General features: G+C 40.0%; 1 protein-coding gene across 1 annotated transcript in view; it reads left to right on the top strand.

Annotated features, from left to right (window-relative positions):
• ADAMTSL3 (ADAMTS like 3) overlaps positions 1–15,088 on the top strand; it is a 196,897-nt gene that overhangs the window by 120,396 nt on the left and 61,413 nt on the right. Inside the window, exons 9-10 of the mRNA XM_087972611.1 lie at positions 3,651–3,808; positions 5,275–5,386. Coding sequence (XP_087828737.1) covers positions 3,651–3,808; positions 5,275–5,386 — 270 coding nt within the window. The remainder of the gene's footprint in view (positions 1–3,650; positions 3,809–5,274; positions 5,387–15,088) is intronic.

Genomic DNA, 15,088 nt, shown 5'->3' with positions numbered 1-15,088 from the left:
ACCGCCATTTGCAAACCTACCTGACAAGACACTTACAAGGATGATTTGATGCATAAAATGAGCCGTGATGGCGCAGTGGTTAGAGTGCAGAACTGCAGGCTACATCTGCTGCCTGCAGGCTGCCTGCAATTGGGCAATTCAAATCTTACCAGGCTCAAGGTTGACTCAGCCTTCTATCCTTCTGAGGTGGGTAAAATGAGGACCCAGATTGTTGGGGGGCAAGATGCTGACTCTGTAAACTGCTTAGCACCATAAAGCGGTATATAACTCTAAGTGCTATTGCTATTCCTTCCTTCTTCCCTCCCTCCCTCTCTTATTCCCTTTCTCATTCTCCTTCCTGGTGGTACAGTGGTTAGAATGCAGTATTGCATGCTAACTCTGCCCACTGTCAGGAGTTCGATTCTGACCAGTTCAAGGTTGACTCAGCCTTCCTTCCTTCCAAGGTCAGTAAAATGTGGATCCAAATTGTTGGGGGCAATTGGCTGACTCTGTAAACTGCTTAGAGAGGGCTGTAAAGCACTATGAAGCAAGCGTTATATAAGTCTAAGTGCTCTTGCTCTTGCTAAAAGCTTTTGTTGTTATTGTTGTTTACATATTACTATGTCTCTTTACCTCTGAAGGATTCCGAGGACTTAAATGATGCCTGTTGTTTTTTAAGGGACATCTGATAAATGACCTCCTTTACAACAAATGAGTTTGAATATACTTCTGTCTAGACAGAGAGGACCAATTCTATCCTTCTTTTCTAACACCATTGTTTTGATTGGAATTAGACCAAGAATAAATTTGGACCGGCACCCTTTATCGAGAGAAAGATACTCGGGTTCTCCCTGAGCCCTTGCATTATTTCCTTCCTTTTAAGGACCAGGGAATATGCCGTCTTGGGGTAATTTGTAAAGCTGAGACAAGTGATTACTGGAATATTTGCAAGGCTTTGCAAAAGTAAGACTCTTGTATGCTTTGATGGGTTGTGAATTATTCAGCATGATGAGCAAATTCAATAGCTGGAGCACACCGAAGTTGTTAGGGCTGTTGGCATTTGTTGCATCATGGCAGAACTCAAGTAGACCTTTGAGTTGGCCAAGGAGGCCATATTCTCATAGCGTATTTTGATATGAGATTCCTAAAGTATCTTATTCTTGGGGGGGAGGATGGGCATGAATAGCTTTCCTTATGTAAATGACGTCTCTGGAGAAGGTTCTAATGCTGGGAAAAGATAAAAGGAAAGAGAGAAAGAGGATGTCCAGCAGTAAGGCGAATGGACCGAGTTACAGTGATGATAGTGTCCAGTTGGAAGACATGAAAGACCAAGATAGGGATAGATCATTACAGGAAAAAAAATCTATGTGTCACTAAATGTCGACAGAGATTCTCAGTCATCCATTAGGTCATGGTTGTCCCAAAGGTGCTTTTTCAAGAGGCAACTGGACTTCCTTGTTATTCTTTGAAGACGTTTTGCTTCTCATCCAAGAAGCTTCTTCAGCTATTTATATCTATGTGGTTGCTAAATGTTGGCAGTGACTTGATGCACACAACCAATCACTGAAGTTAAGAATGGAATGGAACAGAAGAATAGAATGGAATGGAATGGAACGGAACGGAACGGAACGGAACAGAACAGAATAGAATAGAATAATAATGATGGAATGGAATGGAATGGAATAGAATAATGAATGGAATGGAATAGAATAGAATAGAATATTCTTTATTGACTAAGTGTGATTGGACACACAAGGAATTTGTCTCTGGTGCATTAGCTCAAGATAATTTTGGTCTGTGAAGAAACACACAAGAAGAATATTAAGCTCAGGCAGTATATCTAGCTTAGAAGACAGATTATTTCCCTTTTAGGAACCGATGGAGGAGAAATAGATTATGGCTGCTTCCTCGAAATTTTAAATTGTGCCTCTCATTGTGCATAGCCTGTGTAACTGTGAAATAGTCTTTCTTGACCTTGACAACTTTAAGATGTGTGGACTTCAACTCCCAGAATTCCTTAGCCATTTAGAGTTGAAGCCTACACATCTTAAAGTTTGCCAAGGTTGAGAATTACTGCTGAAATAAATGCCAATATTATACAGAACCTTCCAACAATCACTTTTCAAAAAGAAAACCAAACCTGCAGAATGTGCCAACTTTGGATTTCAGTGTTGAAGAGTCTAAATTTTAGTATAGTGGGGGATGGATACTGTGATCTGGGTGATAAGGCTGATGTTGTCCAAATATGCAAGAAGACCAAGATGAAGTTGCTATTTATTTATTTATTTATTTAGCCCATTCTTCAGAGAGATGACTAATCGATCCTCTTTCCCACATCTAAGCAGCTGATGGAATCCTCTTTCTGCTTTTCTGACCACATCAATAGCATATGTGTCAGCCTGGAAGAACGAAGAGCAATAAATACACTTGCAGGTGATGGGTGCCTTTTCACGCGCCAGTGTGTTTGTGATCAAAAAGGCAAATTAACAGTCTTGTGTGATATTGGTGCCTCTGGCCTCCTATTTATGATTCCCATCCTGTATTGAATAATGGATTTGCCCGGCTCTGCCTAAAAAAATAATCTAAAGAACACGGTGGGAGGAAACATATTGAATACAAATTGTGATCCATTCAGAAAGACTAACTTCAGGTGTGCTTGAGGATTGCCTTCTAAAATAGAGTTTGCATGTATGAGTATAGTAATAGCAATAGCACTTAGACTTATATACTGCTTCACAGGGCTTTACAGCCCTCTCTAAGTAGTTTGGAATCAGCATTTGTCCCCAACAATCTGGGTCCTCATTTTACCCACCTTGCAAGGATGGAAGGCCAAGTCAACCTTGAACCTGGTGAGATTTGAACTGCCAAATTGCAGGCAGCCGTCAATCAGCAGAAGTAGCCTACAGTACTGCACTCTAACCACTGCGCCACTGTGTATCATGTACAATGGTAGATTTCTTACTTGGAAGACTTTTCTGGCTCAAAAAGATATGGATGTTTCTTCTGGACTGCTTTTTCCAGAGAATCTCTGCATTTGTACGCTCCTGGAATGATCTTGGTATTATTTCAAAATGATGCCATGAAATGCTTCATTTTTTAAAAAAATATTGTGAGTCCATGCAAAGCAACAGAATTTCTCCTTAACTGTGTACCAGTGATAAATTCGTTTTTTATTTTCATTATACTGGAAATCATCTGGGTTTCTATAAAGGGGTAGCATTCAAGAATGGAATGGTCATTTGAATCCCATGTCATCAGGATAGTATTGATATAAATAGTGCATACCACGACTTGTGTTTTATATTTACGACATTTGGGGCAGCCTCTGCTTTCAGTAGGCCAATGGCATAAATTCATCATAATCTGCTAAAGCAGGGGTCCCCAACCACCGGTCCGCGGACCGTACCGTCCGTGGAACAAGTCCTACCGGGCAGCTGGCTTGCTGGCGCCGCCATCTTGTTTGATGAAAAAGTGCTTCCGGTGAGCTTTTCCGGGTAGAAAGCTCACCGGAAGCACTTTTCATCAAAACAAGATGGCGGCGCCAGCTGATGTCGGTACCGGGCCGCACCATAAAAAAGGTTGGGGATACCGGGCCGCGGCGTAAAAAGGTTGGGGATCACTGCGCTAAAGGATAATGTGCATTCCTTCACCCCACCCCTTATGCTTTTCAGCTATTGAATCAAAGACACTGCAGGGAGATACTGAAGAACACAGTTTCAATGTCCCTGGAATGTACATCATTGAAAACACAACGGTTGAATTTCAGAAGGGCCCAGAGAGAGAAACGATAAAAATCCCAGGGCCTCTTGGCGCTGATTTCATTATCAAGGTAAGACACTTGTGCTGTGCCAAGGTTATGTCTGGAGATTCTGTAACATCACCCTGTCCCACCCAGTCAGGCAGAAAAGGTATGTTGAGTCCTCCATCAGCCAAAGAATTTTGAGTTGTGGGGTCCAGGAAGAGAGCCTTCTCTGATGTTGCCCCCCCCCCCCGTGAGCACTCCCCCATCAGAAGTTAGCCAGACCCCCGGCCTTCCATCAAGACATGATTGCTTGGGGTGTGCAAAGTAGCAGGCAACTATGGGGCTGGCTAGCGTCCTGAAAGCCCTTTGCAGCTTTTTAATTCATTTTTAACATCTCTTGGCTCTTTAAAATTTTGCATACTGCTTTTTATGGGTCGGTTACTGGGACCAAAACCTCTTGTCCCGGTAACAGCCAGATTGAATCCTGCAACATTACCCTGAGAGACGTATAATCGCCTTCATTTGTCTTTTTTTATGCTTTTATATTTTATTGCCTGCCATCCAAAGTCCCTCTGTGAAGGAGACGGATGGTCCTTAAATGTGAGGAATAAATAATTTTGAAAACGTTTTGTTCCACTTCAGTGGAAAAGGGGAAAATGCTACAAAGCAGACCCTAGTTCTAGGGAGGAAATATTTTTTTTCAAATTAGTTTCTTAGCCCAGATCCAAGCTCTCCTATCTTTCTGTTGACTTGGTAGTGCCAGTTCCTCCTTTCCTTCACTCTGTCCTCTTTAAAAAAGTGATAGAATGCACTTAATTGAATTTGTATGTATAGCAATAGCCCTTAGACTTACATACTGCTTCACAGGGCTTCACAGCCCTCTCTAAGTAGTTTGGAATCAGCATTTGTCCCCAATGATCTGGGTCCTCATTTTACCAACCTGGGAAGGAGGAAAGGCTGAAATCAACCTTGAGAATCGAATTCCTGGAGTGAGTAATGAGTTCAGGATGGAACAGCTTCTCATAGCATTGGCTCTGGTGAGCTTGCTATGGCCAGCTCACCAAAGCCAACTCACCATAGCCAATTTGCTTCAGGACAATTTAACAGTTCTATGTAATTATTTAAAATAAATTTAAAAAGTATTTTAATTTTTGTCATTCACATTTTATTCTGTCTCTCCTTTTGCATCCTTTCTCTAATGATACTATTCCATCATTTTTTTAAATATTAGTGTGACTCTAGTCCTGCAGTGAGTTGGCTGCTGCAAGTTGGCCGTAGTGAGTTGGCCATGGCAAGTTGGCCATGGTAAATTATAGATCCCAGTGAGTACTGCAGTACTGCATTCTAACCACTGCGCCACCATCGCTCTTATAAGTCACTGAGTAGTCAAGCTCAAAGCAAGGTCAGGTTGCCTGTAGGTTCTGCCCATTTTTACTCCTTGCCTGTTGGCATGTGACTTACGGCATTGCATTTGGGTGCATGAATTAAACCACAGCAGGCCAAGGATTGCCAACATGCCACATTCTAATGTGTTGTAATGGGACTCTCTTTAGGCCAGATATACTGCTGCCAAAGATAGCACAGTTCAGTTCTTCTTCTATCAACCCATAAGTCACCAGTGGAAGCAGACAGAATTCTTCCCTTGCACAGTGACATGTGGAGGAGGTGAGTAATGCATGTGGCTTTTTGGGAGCATGTACAGCTGTGGATTTGAAGCAATAGATAAATAGCTTTCAGGATGAGATTTGTGAGTGATGCAATAAATTGGTGCAGTGTTGTAAGTCCGGTTCCTTCCCTGTCTGTATTTAAAATGGAGAGCCGAAGTCTCACATTTGCGCTAGTTAAGGTGTGACACATGTACTAGTGATCCTTTCAGGACAATGGTTGTCAAACACCAAATCCTGCCTATTGAAAAGACATTGGAGGCGAAATTGGGGAAGTATGTCTCAAAGGTGCTTTTTCAAAAGGCAACTGGACTTTCTTGTTTTTTCTTTGAAGGTGTTTCGCTTCTCATTCAAAAAGCTTCTTCAGCTCTGATTGGATGATGGGGAATGGAAGGATTTACCGTTCGGTCAGAGATGAAGAAGCTTCTTGGATGAGAAGCGAAACGTCTTCAAAGAAAACCAGGAAGTCCAGTTGCCTCTTGAAAAAGCACCTTTGGAACTGTTCAATGCTTACTTTTAGCAAGGAAGAGGCAAACCAACACTATGGTAGACAGCCATGTCTATTCCTGCCTGCCCCATCTAGTGGGAAATGATGCACGATCCGCATATGCAGACAATTTCAATGTTATTGGAGAAGGATATTAAAAGAATAGTGACCACTGTTAGAATAGAATAGAATAGAATAGAATAGAATAGAATAGAATAGAATAGAATAGAATAGAATAGAATAGAATAGAATAGAATAGAATAGAATAGAATGTATTGGAATGAAGAATAGAATAGAATAAGAATAATCATAAGAATAGAGTAGAATAAGAATAGAGTAGAATAGAATAGAATAGAATTATTTATTGGCCAAGTGTGATTGGACACACAAGGAATTTGTCTTGGTGCAAATGCTCTCAGTGTACATAAAAGAAAAGATACATTAGTCAAGAGTCAAGAATCATAAGGTAACAACACTTAATAATAGTCATAGGGTACAATAAGTGAAATGTGAAAAAGTCCCCAAAATTTACTTCCCAGAAAGGGGAAACTGGAAGAACAGGCAACTCCCACAGAGGCTAAACTGGAGTGGCATTTGGCAACTGACTCATACTTATGACGGTTGCAGTGCCCCAGGGTCACATGATCAATCCCCTTTTGCGATCTTCTGACAAGCAAAGTCAATGGGGAAGCTGGATTCACTTAACAACCAGGTTACTAACTTAATAACTGCAGTGACTAACAACGGTGGCAACAGAGTTCGCAAAATGGGGCAGAATTCATTCAACTGTCTTGCTTAGCAGCAGAAATTTCAGGCTCAATTGTGGTCATAAGTCAAGGACTCTCACTACACCTACACCTACGCAAAGTGCAATCCAACTTGTAATATCAGCTTCGAAAGCCAAAATGTAGAAGCAGCACTCTCTTGGGCCTGCGAAAGAATGCGTTTCTTCCTCTGCTTTTTCCACACACACCCCCTCTCTTGTTCCCTCTCTTTAAGTAAGAAATGAGCCAAAAATATAGGTTGGACATTAATCTTAATAGTGTGTTTTAGAAATGTTGCTCTGTTTCTTCCCGGCCTAAATGCTTCCGACATGAGCTTGTTTAGCCATTGTCAACTCCCATTTGGCTTCTTTCGCCGGCTTACAAATGACTTAAATATTTTCTGGAGACAATCGTTTTCAAAACAAAACCAAGAGAGGGGAGGAGTAAACGAGCAGCCATCCGTCATTCAGCAGATTATATGTTCAAAACAGCCTTCAATTCTCTGCCATGAAGTCCAAAGGGATTTCGCAAGCCATGTGCTCCCCATAAAATGCAGCTGGGTTTAAACGAATGGTTGAAATGTTCAGCGTTTACCTTTTAGCATTGGAACTTCTTTCGCTTGTTCAATGGATTTGGGGCAGGACGTTAAAATTATTATACTGCTCAATTTTTCTCCCGGGGTTTGCATTCCTCTGTGTGATGATACCTAATATGAGGAAAGAGGCTTCATTAGAAATTTTTGATTTGTAACTCTGTTTGATTAGATTAACAGAGTTGGAAGGGACCTCGTAGGTCATCTAGTCCAACCCACTGCCCTAGCAGGAGACCCTACACAATTTCTGACAGATGCAGATGCAATTTCTGACAGATTTCTGACAGTCTCTTCTTGAAAGCCCCCAGTGATGAAACTCCCACAATTTCCGAGGGCAACTTCTGTTCCATTGGTTGATTGTTCTCACTGTCAGAAAGTTTCTCCTTATTTCCAGGTAGAATCTCTCCTTGATCAGCTTCCATCCATTATTCCTTGTCTGGCCTTCAGGTGCCTTGGAGAATGGCTTGACCCCTTCCTTCTCTCTGTGGCAGCCCCTCAAATATTGGAAGACCGCTCTCCTGTCTCCCCTGGTCCTTCTCTTCCCTAGACTAGCCAAGCCCAGTTCCTGCAACAGTTCATTGTATATTTTATCCTCCAGTCCCCTAATCATCCTGGTTGCTCTTCTCTGCACTCTTTCTTGAGTCTCAACATCTTTTTTATAGTGTGGTGACCAAAACTGGATGCAGTATCCTAAGTGTGCTCTTTACTAAAGCTTTATTGAGTGGTATTAGCACCTCCCTTGATCTTGATTGTGTTCCTCTGTTAATGCAACTTGCTTGTCTCCACGTTGCAGTTTGTTTTTAGGGGGGGTCCATGTTAGGGTTTGGGAATTAACCCCTAGCAGAGTATTGCAGCAGTAGTCAAGCCAGGCAGCCAAAGGAGAGTGGAAGGGCCCCAGAGTATACACACACTGAATACAAACACTGTTTGTAGTTTAAATAGTTTTTAATCCAGTTAGAATTTAAGCATTGTCATTCAGTCCATTAATTCATTCACAGTATTTCCATCCAGTAAGACTCACTAGTATAGTCCAAGTTAAGAGTCCTTGCAATATCTTTATCAGCCGATAAAGATATCTTCTCTCCTCCGGTTCACTCTCCAGAGAAACAAACGCTGGATATTCAGCAAACAGTAGCAAACAATAACAGTTCAGTCACAGGCACTCACAGTCAGTAATCACAGTTAGTCACAGTAAAACACAGTTACTGCAGCAGCACACAGTTACAGTAACAGACAGTAAGCTTTCCAGCTTCTATTGCTTCCTTATATTGTAACTTCTAACCGCACCCTTAATCGGCTAATTGCCTGCTGCATTGTGCTTAAAGTGATAAGCACTTAAACCATGATATCTAAGTTTTATATATTTATTCACCCAAACCATATTTGGTATCAATGTTATACCTAACATACTCCCCTTTTGGGTGAAATAAATATATAATTCCTTCACAATCTTATCCCATATTTTCACAACTCTCCTGGTGCTTACTGGCACCTTGGGCTTTAGTAAAATTATCAGCTAAATTGTCCTCCGACATACAGTACTCTAGCTGAATCATCTTACTTCTTAAAGATTGTCTCACGTTTAGGTATCTTAGATCTGTATGCTTGCTTCTTGTTTTTACTCCAATATTTGTGGCCATTTGAATTGCTGCCTGATTATCTTCATGTATAATTATAGGATAATCTACAGTTATACCTATATCAATTAACATTTGTTTATACATTATTAATTCTGTACATAACAATGATAAACAGGAGAATTCTGCCTCCATAGTAGACAAACTTATATGCTGTTGTCTTATTGACTTCCAGCCTATTAATGTATTACCCAGCATTATGGCTGTTCCTGAAGTCGATTTTCTAGTGTCTCTTTCTGATGCAAAGCTAGCATCTGCATAAGCACTCAAATTAAATCACCCTTTGGTTCTAAATACAATGAATAATTCATTGTCTTTTTTAAGATATCTTAATATCCTCTTAGCTGCATTCCAGTGTCTTTCACATGGTGCAGAATTGAATCTAACCAACTGATTCACGCAGTACGATATATCTGGTCTAGACCAATTACTAATATAACTCAAACTACCAATTAAAGATTGATAAATCACCTTATCAAACTCAGGACTTTGTTCATCAGTGTTGCTAAACTCCTGACTCATTGGAGTCTTAGCTGGCTTACAAAGCTCCATCTTGTAATCTTTTAGCAATTTGCTTATCTTATCTTCCTGAGATATCTTAAAACCTTTCCGTGTTTTCTTTATATTCAAACCGAGATACTTCTTTATCTCCCTAATTGCTTGATCTTTATTCTCTTTCCTAATGATGCTATTATTTTATTTGCTTCATCATTAGTTTCAGTTATCAATGCAATGTCATCTGTGAATAGTAATAATAATGATACTTTCCCATTTGTCTCCCTCTTAAACAAACATGGATCGGCTAAACCAGCTTTAAATCCTATATTGTCAAGTTCCTTTACAATATACTGGTTCCATTCATAGCCTGATTGTTTAAGACCATAGAAACTTTTCTTTAACAACCAACAATCATTATTATCCTTATTTTCACTTTTAATACCAACAGGTTTTTTCATATAAATAGTATGTTTTAATGGGGCGTGCAAGTAAGCAGTTTCCACATCTAGATGGTTAACTATATAGTTTTTACTAGCTGCCCACACTAAAGCTGCTCTCAAGGTTGCTGCCTTAAGACTAGGTGCAAACACCTCATCATAGTCATTAGCATTCTGCCTAAAACCTTGGGCTACTAACCTTGCCTTATGGATTAAATTACCATCCTTATCTGTTTTTACCTTAAATATCCATTTGCAGCCAATGGATTTCTTTCCTGCAGGTAATTTAGCATTCTCATACACCTTCATATCACTTAATGAATTCAGTTCCTTATTCATTGCTGCATACCATTTTTCTTTTTCCTTATTAGGATACTTTTTAATTTCTTCAACAGAATTAGGAACTTGATTAATCTGGCACACTGTGTTAGCCTGGTACTATCAGGCGGTCTAGATACACGTGTAGTTCTTCTGGGAATTACAGGGCTTACAGGAGGACTTTGTTGAACTACTACCTGTTCATCTTCCTCATCCTGTTCAGCTATTGAATCTGTTTCTTCCTTTATGGGCACTATTTCATCCTGTATTTGTCTCTTTACTTTATTTTTAAAGTTACAGGGATAACTAATGGGATTTCTATAGGATTCAATAATTACATCTTTATTGGCATCCTGTTCTAATTTCTCCCATCCTTCATGTTCTAGAAATTGGGCACTAGCACTACATAACACTTTAGATGTGCCTTTCTCCCAAAATCTATATGCCCTATGGTTTGCCTGATAACCAACGAAGAAAAATCTTTTAGCTCTATGTTGCCCTTTTTTTCTGAGTTGTGCAGGAATATGCACCCATGCTGGTGCACCAAATGTGTGCAGGTAACTTAGATCAGGTTTCCTGCCATGCCACCTGGTAAATGGTATTTCACCTGTTGTTGTATTAACAACGTTGTTCAATATGTTATTAGCACACATTGTAGCCTCCCCCATAAAGAATCAGGTAACCCAGAATCATTTAACATTGTTCTAACCATTGCCTGTAGTGTTTGGCCTCTTCTTTCAATAAAAGCGTTATGTTCTGGCCTGTATGGAGCAGACTTCTTATGCTCTATTCCAGCTATCTTAAGTCTGTTCTGGAATTTGTTATTAATAAATTCCGTGCCATTATCTGTCACCAGGGTTATCAGTTGTCGTTTAGACTTTCTTTCAGCAAACCTAAGCCAATTGAAAAAATGTTGATATGTTTCAGTTTTGCTTTTCATTAAATAGCAAAACCCATATCTAGAATAATGGTCCATAATGCTCAGTATATATCTAGCACCCCCATACTGGGTTTCTTTGGACCTATTATGTCTGCAAATACTACTTCTAAAGGTTCTTTTGTTTTGAAACCATTTAGCCTATTTGCAGGCAATACCTTGCTCTTATCTTCACAGCAAACATTACAACGCAAATATTTATCACAAGGTTTTAACCTTATTCCTTCAGATAACTCAACTGTACGTTTTAGCATTTTAAAATTTACATGCCCCAAACGCCTATGCAATAAATGGATACATTCTTCATGAGGCTTAATATTATTAAATACAGTTTGTGCCTCCCTTTTCTTACTATTATCTAATACATATAATGTTCCATTTAAAGCTGCAGTTACCCTTTTGTTATCTTTTTTCAATTATGCAATTATTATCCTTAAAAGTAATTACATAACCTAATTTATCTAATACCCTTACTGAAAGCAAATTAAACTTTAGTTGCGGTACATACAACATTTTTATATCCTGGTTTATGTACGGACAACGTGCAAAACCTTGACCTTTCGCGTTAAGATTCCAGCCATTGGCAAGTGATATATGTTGAGAGCTTGTAGACATTTTTATAAATTTTGTCTTATCTCTTGTGATGCAGTGGGATGCGCCACTGTCAACCACCCATAAATTATTCTTCACATCAGATTTGCTAAACATGGCTAGTTCAAATGCTTTCTTTTTTTTACATTTGGCTTTTTCTCTTTTTGCAGAATCTTGCCAAATGTCCTCTGCCTCCACAATTAAAACACTTTTTAATTGTGTATGCCGTTGAAGATAAATTCTCTTCTTCCGGGTGCTTTACTTTGCTTTGCTGGTTTCTTTTTCAAGCTTTGAAGATAATTTCTCTTCTTTCTTATCTTCTCTCAGCTCGTCACGCTCACGCCTTCTTCTGGCTTCTTCTAGTAGCCTGCCTGTAATCTCGGTTAATGAGAGGCTTTCTTTTGGCAATACCTCTAACGAAGTCACATAGTCATCATAGCTTTGATCTAATGAAGATAATATTATGTAGACTTGTTGCAGTTCATTAAATATAAGCTCTTTTCTTGCAAATCTTGAAAAATGCTCTTCATACAGTTTAAATGAACTAACATATCTCCATTCCTCTGAAGATGCGTTGAAAAAGCTTCCGTGTAAGATTTATATGTGCTCTACACTGTCCCGAACATAAATCTTCCTGAGGTTCTCCCAGCAGTTTGCAGCATTTTCTTCTCCACGAATATGGACAAGCTGCTGATCACAGAAAGTCAGTCCTATGATGCATAAAGCCTGCTCATTCTTCAGTTTAAAGTCTTGTAACTTTTCTTTATCATCATCATTAGCAGGATCCCAGCTACTCACATCTGGTGGGTTTGCTATAATGTCCCACAAACCTTCTCTGCGTAGAAGTAAACTACATTTCATTGACCATGAAACATAGTTTGTTCCATCCAGCCTGGATATCATGGACAGTTGTGACAAATTTACTTGTGCCATTGCTCTTCAGATATTTTGACTATTTTAAACTAATTAAAACAGTTTGTTTTTTCAGTAATGTGCAACTCACACCAACTCTCTCTGCTATATCCTGGTTAGTTAGACTATGCTGCTGGGCCCATAACCAATGTTAGGGTTTGGGAATTAACCCCTAGCAGAGTATTGCAGCAGTAGTCAAGCCAGGCAGCCAAAGGAGAGTGGAAGGGCCCCAGAGTATACACACACTGAATACAAACACTGTTTGTAGTTTAAATAGTTTTTAATCCAGTTAGAATTTAAGCATTGTCATTCAGTCCATTAATTCATTCACAGTATTTCCATCCAGTAAGACTCACTAGTATAGTCCAAGTTAAGAGTCCTTGCAATATCTTTATCAGCCGATAAAGATATCTTCTCCTCCTCCGGTTTCACTCTCCAGAGAAACAAACGCTGGATATTCAGCAAACAGTAGCAAACAATAACAGTTCAGTCACAGGCACTCACAGTCAGTAATCACAGTTAGTCACAGTAAAAACACAGTTACTCGCAGCAGCACACAGTTACAGTAACAGACAGTAAGCTTTCCAGCTTCTATTGCTTCCTTATATTGTAACTTCTAACCGCACCCTTAATCGGCTAATTGCCTGCTGCATTGTGCTTAAAGTGATAAGCACTTAAACCATGATATCTAAGTTTTATATATTTATTCACCCAAACCATATTTGGTATCAATGTTATACCTAACAGTCCTTTTTGTTTGCTTGCTTAAAAGCCAACACACACACACACACACACACACACACACACACACACACACACCTTATAAAGAAGCCTGCCCTTCCCTACAAATGAGCTTCTCTTCCTTCCTGTCTCCTCAATTGTAATCCAAGGAAACCTTCATAGGATTCTTACGCAGATCCCTTGCACCAGCGGCTTTCTTGAGAGTTGTGTTTTTCTTTGTCTTCACCTCCTGTTGCTGAGCATGGAGGAGCCAGGCTAAAAATATTTGTGGTTTTGCAGGGCTGGGCCGAGTGGTGGGTTTGGCTCTCCTCTTTAGTGATTGTGGCTTCCAGTTTTAATTACTTTTGGTGTTGCCTGAAGCCACAGGAAAATCTGCCAATGATACATTTCTGTGAGCTACCTCAGTGTATATAGCATGGGAAGCTGCGTGCAAATTTTAGACAGCATGCTATGGAAGAGGTTCAGAGAAAAACTCAAGATTTCTGCTCCTGGACATCCCTCTTCCTTTTCTGCGTTATGAGAATTGAACAGTAGATTTTAGGAGCTGCCCAGAGATTCAACCTCCAAGCCACAGAGAGGAAGTTCAGGAAAATGGAGTGCCTGTTTCTTTAATGTACATAGATTTTGAAATGAGATGAAGTGAACGCTTGAATGCTCATCTGTGAAACTGACATGGACCAGAGATTACAGATTAATAGAGTTGGAAGGGACCTTGTAGGTCATCCAGTCCACCCTCCCGCCCAAGCAGGAGACCCTACACCATTTTTGACAGATGGCAGTCCAGTCTCTCCTTGAAAGCTTCCAGTAATGAAGTTCCCACAACTTTTGAAGGCAACTTCTGTCCAATGCGTTGATTGTTCTCACTGTCAGAAAGTTTCTCCTTATTTCCAGGTTGAATTTCTTCTTGTTCAGTTTCCATCCATTATTCCTTGTCTGGCCTTCAGGAGCTTTGGAAAACAGCTTGACCCCTTCCTCTCTGTGGCATCCCCTCAAATATTGGAAGACTGCTATCATGTCTCCCCTGGTCCTTCTCTTCACTAGACTAGCCTGGCCCTGTTCCTGCAACCATTCATCGTATGTTTTAGCTTCCAGTCTCCTAATCATCCTGGTTGCTCTTCTCTTTTTAGAGTCCCAACATCTTTTTTTTATAGTGTGGTGACCAAATCTGGATGCAGTACTCTAGGTGTGGTCTAACTAAGTCTTTATAGAGCTGCATTATTGATCTTGATTGTATCCCTCTGTTAATGCAAGTTAGGGTTGCGTTGGCTTTTTTGGCTGCTGCCACACACTGTTGACTCATCTGTGAAACTGACATGGACCAGAGATAGTCAAAGTAACCTCCCTGGGTTTGCATAAAGGATTCCCAAGAGTTGTCAATATAGCTAGGAATAATGAGGTTTTGAGAAGGAAGAGAAAAATCAGTCAATACAGGTAGTCCTCTATTTATGATGACAGTTGAGCCCCAAATTTATGTTGTTAAGTGAGACGTTTGCTAAATGATTTTTGCCCCATTTTACAATCTTTCTTGCCACTGTTGTTAAGTGAATCAGTGCGGTTGATAAGGTAGTAACGTGATTATTAAGTGAACCTGGCTTCCCCCTTGACTTTGCTCATCACAGAAGGGGATCACATGACCCCAGGATGCTGCAGGCGTCATAAATAGAAACCACTTGTCATGCATCCAAATGTAAATCAGGTACCCTGGGGATGCTGCAAATGTTGCGGGTGTGAAAAACGGTCGTAAGTCACTTTTTTTCAGCGCCGTTGTAATTTCGAAAGTTCATTAAAT

The sequence above is a fragment of the Notechis scutatus genome, chromosome 11, assembly GCF_049901735.1.
Source record: "Notechis scutatus isolate UNSWTSFEM ecotype Mainland chromosome 11, rNotScu1.2, whole genome shotgun sequence".
Taxonomy (NCBI): Eukaryota; Metazoa; Chordata; class Lepidosauria; order Squamata; family Elapidae; genus Notechis; species Notechis scutatus.
Note: the sequence above shows the minus strand (reverse complement) of the source record. Positions and strands in the feature narration are given on the sequence as shown.